The following is a 10257-nucleotide window of genomic DNA, read 5'->3' on the forward strand; positions in this document are numbered from 1 at the left end:
TAAATATAACATTGTTCATATATATAATAACAATAAACATAAAAAAATAATGCGTAACTCATGATATAATCTATACTATATATAAAGAGAAAACATGATGTAACTATTAGTATGATATAATTTTCCTTTTCCTATTTTTCCCTTAAAACCCCTTTTTAATTTCTACAAAAAATATATAATCTTATATAATCACCACCAACGTATTAACCACCCATCACCTTAATTTAACAATTAAAACAAAGAAATATAATATAAAATGTACCAAATAAAAATTATATTTAATACAAAAAATATATTCTAATTCATCAAAATAAAATATATAAAACTTAAATCTTTGACATCAGAAAGTAAAAATGTGGGTCGGCAGACACAAAGTGCTTGTCACTACACTAGTAAGAATAAACATAGAAAATTAGTTTTTATATATATATATATATCGAGTCAGCTCATGAACCTAACGAGTTTAATTCAAGTTCGACTCTTTTATTTAACGAACTCAATTTCTAGCTTAAGTTCAGCTCATTTGGTTGATGAACCAAATTTGTCAAGCTAAATAACGAGTCGAACTTCGAACAAATATTGAGTAGGGTAATTGAATTATTGAGTACTCACCTTTTCAACTAATAAATAACAAGAATGAAATTGTTGCATACCCATTTTTTTCTTTGATCATATTAGCTTGGATGATGTTAGTATTTGCTAGAAATCAAGTAACAATAAAAGAATGGGTATTTTATTCATTGAATGAAATTGAGTTGTATAGAAAAGTTTGAATTGAATTATAAACAAACTAACCAATTTATTATATAGAAAATAGAAGAGATTTAATTATACATAACTCCTAACAAACTAAAAAATCTATTTTTACACATGTTGTAATCATGAAAATTGAATTTAAAATGATTGCTTATTATACAAGGTAAGTGAATTTAAACTAACTAATAGCCCAATACAAAAGAACCCAAAATGTATTTCAACACCCCCTCAAACTGAAGAGTGAATATTAACAACTCTTAGCATGGACAAAAGATAATTGAATGGAATGAGATTTGTTGGTTGCACTCATTCAACGTCTTGATTATCGTCAGAAGCAATGAGATTTACTTTTATACTTTAGTTACTCTTCTCCAAGCATACAATATACTCCAGCAAATAATACAAGGAATGATTTTATAGAATGAGAGACAAATGAGACATTAGTGAAATTGAAAGTAATAATGTTGTTTATCAAGAACCAACACAATATAAAGAAGATCAAATAAGATCAAATGTTATTATTGCTCAAGTATATCATCTTTGTTTCTCGACCAAAATATGTGAGAAATCTAGAATATGATAAAATAGGAATAATACTTGTTCAAAAGTAACAATGCTTAAGAATATCATCTTGGTTTGTTGGCCAAAGAATGGATAAATCTAGAATATGATGAAATGTGAACAATATTTGTTCAAGAATAACAATGTTCACAAATATCATATTGGTTTCTTGGCAAAAAATATGATGAAATATGATCAGTTTTTTGTTCAAGAATAAAGAGAAGAATATAATGAAATATGAACATTATTTCCTCAATAATAACAAAAGAAGAATATTATAAAATATTAGTAATTTTGCAAAAGAAGAATTGAGAGAAGTGAAGAATATTAAAATTGTAAAAAAATGATAAAAAATCAATGAAGAAGAATAAGGAAAAGATGGATTCATTGAAACCAAAGCACCTTACTTCAACTTATTTCTTGTTCACAAATGATAGGAGGCCAACTCTTCTTTAGAGAATAAGAAAGTAAATAGGCATATAAACAGAAAAAAAAATGAGGAGGTTGTTGTTCTTCACACACCTTTTTGCTTGTGAACAATTAATTGATAATCTGGCAGTGCTTTCTCATCTATAATCTCTAACTGAAGAAGATGATCAATTAAAGTGAGAGAGCAACTATAATGCTGAAGAAGAGGGCATATTTATATTGTTTTGATACCACGTTAGAAATTAAGGATCAAGAAAAAATGGGTATATCACTCGTTAAATAAAATTAAATTGAATAAAAAGTTTGAATTGAATTACAAAGAAACTAATCCACATATTATATAGAAAATACAAGACACATAATTATATCTAACTCCTAACTGACTAACTAACTAAACTACATGTTTTAATCATGGAAATTGAATTTAAAATGATAGTTTATACAAGGTAAGTAAATTTAAATTAACTATTAGTTTAATACAAAATAATCCAAAATATATTTCAACATTGTTGTTTTCTCGTTTTGTTTGGAAATTAACTTAGTTTCTCTCTCTTTAAACTCTTCACTATAGGGTGGAAAAGCTAAGTAGACTATCTTCTATTCAGTTTTATCGAAATAATAATAGGTGCTGCATTTCTTTCATTACTCCTAACACCTCCACCATTGTTGATTAACCATGTTGGCCTTGCTCTTATGGATCTGAAGTCAATTAAACTGATAAAGTTACAATCAAAAAGAAATTGGACTCTGCCTCTAATATTATGTTAAAGTTTCATTTCAAAATCAACTGACAATGAGAAAAATAGTTCTACATGCATATAAATCGTTCATGAGATAATGAGGTAGGGGACACATCTATATAATGTTAGAATTTCTGACAATTTATGGGTCACAAATATAATTCTATAATTGTGTTATGGTCATTATTTTAGTTAGCCTAAATATTAAATGATCCTCAAGAATAATTTGGTGGCTAAGAGCATATGTGTCATGAAATAATATAATTGTAGATACCTTCAGGCAATTTCTGATTTGATGAAGGGACTGAATTAGAATTATTGCAACTTAAGCAGTAACCACTTCGGTTACTTTTATGGGTTATGGTCCACATTCGTAGAGCAACGGGTTTTCAAGTGTAGGGTTAAGGAGAATAAAGGTGGATTAAGACAGTGTTATCTATAAGGATAAAACACTATCAAGTCATCCATAAGGCAAACTCTCTCCATCCAAGCATCATCAACCTCTCACTTTTGGCATTCTCATTCCTCTCTAGAGAAGCATAAGGAAAACTATCAAGTGCTCTAACATCTGGAAGATCATCACACTCTCATACCTTCGAGATTCCAAATGGTTAATCAATGTATGTTCTTCTTCTTCACCATGAAATCAATTGGGGTTTCTTCGGTCTGGATCATGGTTGTTCCATTTGGGTTTATGTATGGGCATAAACATTGTATTAACGGAACAAAACCATAATCATTAGGACTTCCACATTCAATCTAAGGATTATAGATAAAGAAATTCTCCAACATATAAATTTAAGACATTATCAATGCTCTTCCTCATTCATGTTGTCTCCATAGTTCCAACACTAGTGAAGAGAAAGTGAATCTACAAATGAAAGTTGTGCTGGCAGAGCTTGCTTAAACCACTCAAAGGCAAGTCACCAAACAAACATGCATATATGCTTATCTCATTCAAGAACGGAGGCTTATTTTATGGCTTTGGTTTCTTGATAAAGAAGTGGAACGACTAAGGAATATATTTTGGCAAGTAACAATTTAATCCAAAAAAAGTAAAAAGTTAGATTAATATTCAAAGATTGTGAATATGAATCAATATAATTTGTGCAAGAGGTCATAAAAATATTAAAAAAATAATTTCAACCATTTTTAATTTTTTCAATTTTCGGATCAAAGTGATAAAAATAAAATTCTTGATAGACCAATATATATATATATTTACTCATAGAATGAATGCCCGCGTTTGTCCTTAAAAATTTCAATTAAGGTGTTAAACAATGACACAAGTAACTAATTAAAAACATTAGAATCCATGACCATTAAAAACGTTACAATTATTTAATAATTTTTAGCCACATTTAAAAACATTATCATTACATAAGTACCTAATTAAACAACTATAGGAATAACAAAATATCATAAATAAGTTGAAAACATCATTAAATAACACATTTTTTAAACTTTAATCACAACAAAAATAAATAAATAAGTTCAAAACTTCATTGAACAATTATGTTCCAATGTAAGGTAACAAATGAAAAAACAACAAAATAAGTTGAAAGCATTATAATTTTAATGTTTTTTGGTGTATTTTTATTGACCAAACCAACCAGTCCAATTAAGGTGTGCCATTTTTTTGTGAAAAGAAACACAATAGTATGAGGAAGGGGTATTTATTTAATTACACTATCATTGCATCATCCACTATTCATATTTAATTATCATTGATTCTTCAAAAGAAAAGTAATATAATTAAATAATAGATAATATACTGATTGTGTATAAATTTTTATACTGACAGTATATAGATATTAAAATGTTTGGAATAATGAGACAATAAGAAACACATACGACAGATCTTAGCAATACATAATATTATATTATATAATATAAACCCATGTCCTTATAGGCTGGGTCAAATTAGTTAATACATTTTTTATTTAACGGTTTGGAACTCATACATGCTCACATAAACATTAGGAGATTGATTCTTCATCCTCCTTTAGTGCAAGTTAAGTAGTCCTGATCCTCCTGAATGGAGCTGAAGTGTCCTGCTTGGAACAACTTGAAGAACACCAGGTTGCTCTGCCAATGTAAAAAAATCTCAATTAAATATCAAGCATTAACTATTAATATGGAGAGCATTTACCAAATGATAATGAGAAAATAATTTGTGCACGACACTCATTGTATCAAATTGTGCACCGTATCACATTATCTACATGTAATATTGTGATTGTGATGGCATCCACAAGCGGATCACCCCAGAATTGTTGTGTGACAGAATCACAATGTAACCACAATTGGGCCACACCAAGCTGCATTGGACCACATAAGGCCGCATCAAATTCCAAAAAGAAAAAAAATTTAATCACAAACCCCAATGGGTGTAATTTGCATAGTAACGGCCACAATCACAGTAACCACAACCATGAACACAATTTTAAACATTGTTGACGGTGTAATATATTATCAATGCATCACTCGCTGTTTATGTGTTCATAGTCACTGACTCTTGAATAATGAAAGAAATACACATGAATGGTGGATGATGTAGTGGAAGCGTAAAAAAAATTTACAATGACAATGCATAGATATTAAACTCAACAATAATAACTATATAAATAGAGAATTATTCAGAACAAAGAAAGAATCTATATTTGTTCTGTGCTGAGTCGTTGAACTGCTTGGATAAAAAGTGTTCTGCAGCCTCCTTGAAGCTTTGATGGCACCAGAGAAGGGGAGTTGAATAGCTGTAATGACTCTGACGCTCAAATGAGGATGCAAGATGAGTGTGGTGAATATGAAAACAATCCTAACCCACATTACTGGTGCGGGTCTCATGAACCGAGTTACTATCAAGGTGTCATTACAGATTTACATGTACGTAGGGGAAAACTTACCAACACTTTACTAAGAGCTGGTGCATTGAGTTATACATGTTCTCTAGGATGAGATATTCTTTCTGCTGAAGAAGCAAGACAAGTCTCGAAACCAAGTTCTTTCCATTATTTTCCTAATGAGGAAATGTGGCTTATAGGATTTGGGCTTTGTATGGTTAAGTGTAATGTCCTTTAAGGGTTCATTTGCCAGTTGAGTTTTGGAGAGGAAGAAAGAGAAAAGAAAGACTCTAAAGTCATCTCACAAGTGTATTTCATGGCTCTCAAGCCTCTCATTTCTCTTTCTTCCCCTCCAAAATCCAACTCGCAAACAGACCCTAAGAGTTTACTTGCATCGTCAGTAAAGACTAAAGAGAATGTCTCATCTTAGGGAGCACACATGAGTTAGTACCCCATGCCTTGGGAAAGGTGCTAAAAAACTTCTCCATTGCACCTACAATGACCAGATTGCCCTTAACACCAATTTGGTCCCCATGATTCACTCTACTATATAAAGGCATAGTAGCCATGAGGGTAAACAACAATATCCTAATCAACACACTATTTTGGACTATCACTTAATCAAGCATTAGAATCCTTGCACATAACCGACTCTCCTCGATGCATCAAAGCTTGAAGGAGGCCAGCAGTGCACTCCTTCTGGTCCAAGCAGTCGCAAAATCAGTCACAAAAATAACAAGCAAATTACTTATGTGACATTGACAATTTCATGACTTAAAAACAAAGATATATGTGAGAAGTTACAATAAAATGGATGCACTGTAAGAACAAACCATATAAATTTTGAACCTTGTGACCACCACAAGGAAACTCCGGTGGCTATGGCTCTACAACAGATGCTGAGGCAAATGGGAAAAAAAAGACTAATCATACACATAAAAGAGAGTATATGTATTGATATGCATAGACTCATATTAGCAGTTTCAATAATATCATTAAAACTGATCCCACTTTGTTTTTTGTAGTTCCACATTCTGATTCTGCCACTGCTACCTTACACTGATCTGAGGTGATGCATTTGATGCTAATGACTTAATGTGCACCAAACATTATTCACATGAAAAAACTTTCAAGTAGATGTGATAAACTAGGCCTGCTTAGAGATGCTGTAGGAGGTAGTTCTCTAATTCTCCATTCTAAATAGATATTATAAAATGTAAACAATTTAAACACATGTTCCCATATTCAACTCACATTCATTTACTAGCATTCTGGATTTAAATACGGGCAGCCAACTAATGGCTTCATGCGCTACAATAATATAAAAATTGAATGAAGACATCCAGGATGCCCTGATCAGCCCCTTAACACAATAACTACGATGCCAATAAAGACGGTTCGTGAACATGGAAACCTCCATAAGTTCTTGCAGAAGGAGGAATATGGAAAGCATGTTTTGGTGCAAAAAGATATGAAGATGTAGGCAGGCAGGAAGGTGTCTCATGGATCAGGAAACTCATAATAAGCAAGAGCTTTAGGAACTTGATTAAGGTTAACAATTTGGTTCAATAATTTCTATCAGCTGAATATTTAAAATCCTTTCCAGAATATAGCAGAACATCTTAAACGTGTCTTGTTTCCTCAAATTGGGCAGGGTTAATTGGGATATGAATCACATATATGAATGAGAAAATTAAAGCATACTGCAATAGCTATGTCATTGATTTCAAAAGCTGACCTGAACATGATTGATCAGGAAGAAAAACTAAAGAAAAGAGAACAAAGACAGCATGCAGATTTGGATTAGTTTATTTTGTACTCCAAAAAGCTTATAACCAAAACATTGCATTGAGAGCATTGAGCTGAAAATGTGATGTGTCAAAATTAAGCAAAACCAAATAAGGATGTCAGTTGCCCATTCTTGTTATCTTATTTACTTGCTTTGGGTTGAATCATTGCTGTTATATGGAAGTAAAGTGAGTGATACTTGTATAAACAATTTCACAAATTCAGTCACAACTCACTAGTCCTCTAAAAAGTCCATGAAACCCCATGAAGAATTTTAGAACAAAAAGTGGACAAATCTTCTCTTAAAACATAACATAAAATCTTATCACACTTATCAATTATCAATTTCAGAACTCCAAAAAACAAAGATAATGGTCATAAGAGAACAATCATCCAAGAAACATCATGTTGGTTAGATTAGATCAGATGAAGAGTGGCCCAATTGCTGGAAGTTAAATGAGACCAAGAAAAAATACGGGCAAAATTATTGTTTGGAATTACGGAACACATCATCATATGTGGTCGCAATAATGCAGTGACAGCTGCAACCGCATCACACTGCAATTGCGGTGTGATACCGAATCACACTTATGCAACCGCATCAGACTACAACGCAACCGCATCGATTCGCATTTAGATCGCATCAGACCCCATCAAATTCAAAAGTATTTTTCTAATCACAAAAAAGTCACTACAATGGCCACCATACACATCACAATAGCTGCAATGATCACAATCAATCACCATAACCCCAATTGCGACCGCAACAACAATTTAAAACGCTATGAAATGAATATCTTCTTCCGGCATAAATAGTTTATGACCTATAGGTGTGATTTCTGATAGGTTGATCCTCAATAAGTGGGTAACGACTTAGACTTGGTTGTTGGTGGTTGGATTAAATGCATACACAACCAGTAGCGTAATGGAACCAGAGAGAAAAGGATCAAACACAATACTTACTTGAAATTTCAGCAACCTGCTCAGGAGTGAGCCTAGCAGAGAAGCCAGTAGCAGCATTCTTGTAAGTATACAACAAAGCCTCCTTTGCAGCGTCCTCACTGCAATCAAATACCAATTACACAACCAAAAACAACACAAAACCCATTTCACATTCGAATTATTTTCTTCATTTTTTATTAAAAATATGTTTTCTTTTGCTTTCTAAGGAACAACAACAACCAAACCTTTATCCAACCAAACCTTTTTCGGTTATATAAATTGAACGACCTTATAATATTTTATTAAAAATATGTTTCTTTTTCTGCTTTGTAAGGAACAATAACAATCACACCTTTTTCGTCTATATGAATAGAAAGATGTCATAATATTTTATTAAAAATATGTTTTTTTGCTTTCTAAGGAACAATAACAATCAAACTTTTATCCAACCAAACCTTTTTCGGAGAATTGAATGACATCATAATATTTTATTTAAAAAATGTTTTTTTTTGCTTTCTAAGGAACAACAACAATCAAACATTTTTCGGCTATATGAATCGAACAACTTCATACTGCTTTATGATAAAACAAAGAGAGAAAAACGACGAACCTGCCGAAGACAGTAGAGAGGGTTTGGATGTGGTAGGGTGTAGGATCTTCGCCGACGGGCTTGTCAGTGTAGACGATGTAAACCGCGGGTGCAGAAGAAGTTGAAGAATCAACAGAATCAAGGGGTTTGGCAGCAGAGTCAGACATGATGGCTGCGGAATTCAAATGAAGCAATGCGAAGAAAACAAGGAAAAGATATTGAGAATAATGAGGTTTGAGGTTGAGATTAATGCTCATGTTGGCTTTATTCTCTTTTCAAATGAGGGGAAGATTAATCGAATTTATTGACTTCCAAGACTTTTAAAAGTTTAAACAAAATAATGTAAAAAAACTAGAAAAAAAATGTATCCACTAATACAAGTGGATCGGTGGATATTAGGAATGGCAACGGAGTGGTCAGGGTCGGGTTTGTACATACCTAAATTTGAACCCAAATTCAAAACCCGAACCCAAATTCAACAGGTTGAATATAAAAATATCATTCCTGAACCCGGAAAAAAACCCGAAAATGATAAAGTATTAAGGAAAATATAATATTATTTACGTGTAATTTGTCTCTAACATTTCTATTTTCTCTTGTATTATTTCATTTCTCTTGTATTATTTCATTTCTCTTATGTTTGAAGATCTAATAGTATGTAAAATAAAATTAGAAATTAAAAACAATTGGCAAATGATAGAAATTTCAATTTTAAATTGAATTACCTTACTTCGGGTTAGGGTCTTTGCTATACCAAACTCGAACCCGAAATTTAAACCCGTGTAAAACCCGAACCAGAACCCAATCACATCAGGTTTTCCCCATTAAATTCGGGTTGAGATCGGGCTGGTACCCACGGGTTTGGTTTGAGCGGGTACCAACGGGTTCGGTTTTTATTGCCATCTCGGGTGAATGTTGTTGGATGATTTACTAATTTTAAGTCTATGTTAATAATACATAGATACTAAATAATAACATAATTTGTTTTAAAATATTCCAAATTTACAATTTTGAGAATATTCAATTATTATTGTTAAATCATGTTTTTATAACCAGAGTAATCAATGAGAGATTATAGTAAAATTTAAGTAATAAGACAATTAATGAGATATTATTTTCCTAAACTTTAGGAAAAATAATTACACGACTCTCCTTTTTCTTCTAAATAATTATTTAAAAATAGAAAGTGAATCTTGTAATAATATTTTGATAATTTCTTTTTTAAGAGATTCTCAATGTGGTGGTACAAACCAGTGTTGTTAATACCGGTCATCCCAAACTGGTTAGGATATTAGTATAGTGGTATAGCGGTTCAACCGGTGGTTCACTAATTAAACCGCATACTAGCGAAATTAGATATAAAAATATAATGTTAAAAAATCAATAAAAAAATCTATATTTTTTCAATTTCATTAAAAAATTAATTTAAATAAAAACTGGCCGGTATGACCGTACAGTTTAATTGAAAACCGGCCAGTATGACAGATTTTGACTGGTTTTAACCGGTATGACTAATGACCGATATAGTTACTGTACCGTACTGATATTGAGACCGGTTCACCGATTTACTAGTTGTACCGGCCGGCATGAACCGGTTTTTATAACACTA

General features: G+C 31.9%; 1 protein-coding gene across 1 annotated transcript; it reads right to left on the minus strand.

The window, feature by feature from the left end:
* Nucleotides 4327-8954, minus strand: LOC109359098 (subtilisin-like protease SBT3.17). The gene is made up of 3 exons (XM_019603621.1): nt 8670-8954; nt 8081-8178; nt 4327-4574 (listed from the first exon to the last, which is right to left on the minus strand). Exons 1-3 carry the CDS (start codon nt 8903-8905, stop codon nt 4492-4494), a joined length of 417 nt encoding a protein of 138 aa, XP_019459166.1. The 5' UTR covers nt 8906-8954; the 3' UTR covers nt 4327-4491.

This window comes from Lupinus angustifolius, chromosome LG11, assembly GCF_001865875.1.
Source record: "Lupinus angustifolius cultivar Tanjil chromosome LG11, LupAngTanjil_v1.0, whole genome shotgun sequence".
In the NCBI taxonomy this organism is placed as follows: domain Eukaryota; kingdom Viridiplantae; phylum Streptophyta; class Magnoliopsida; order Fabales; family Fabaceae; genus Lupinus; species Lupinus angustifolius.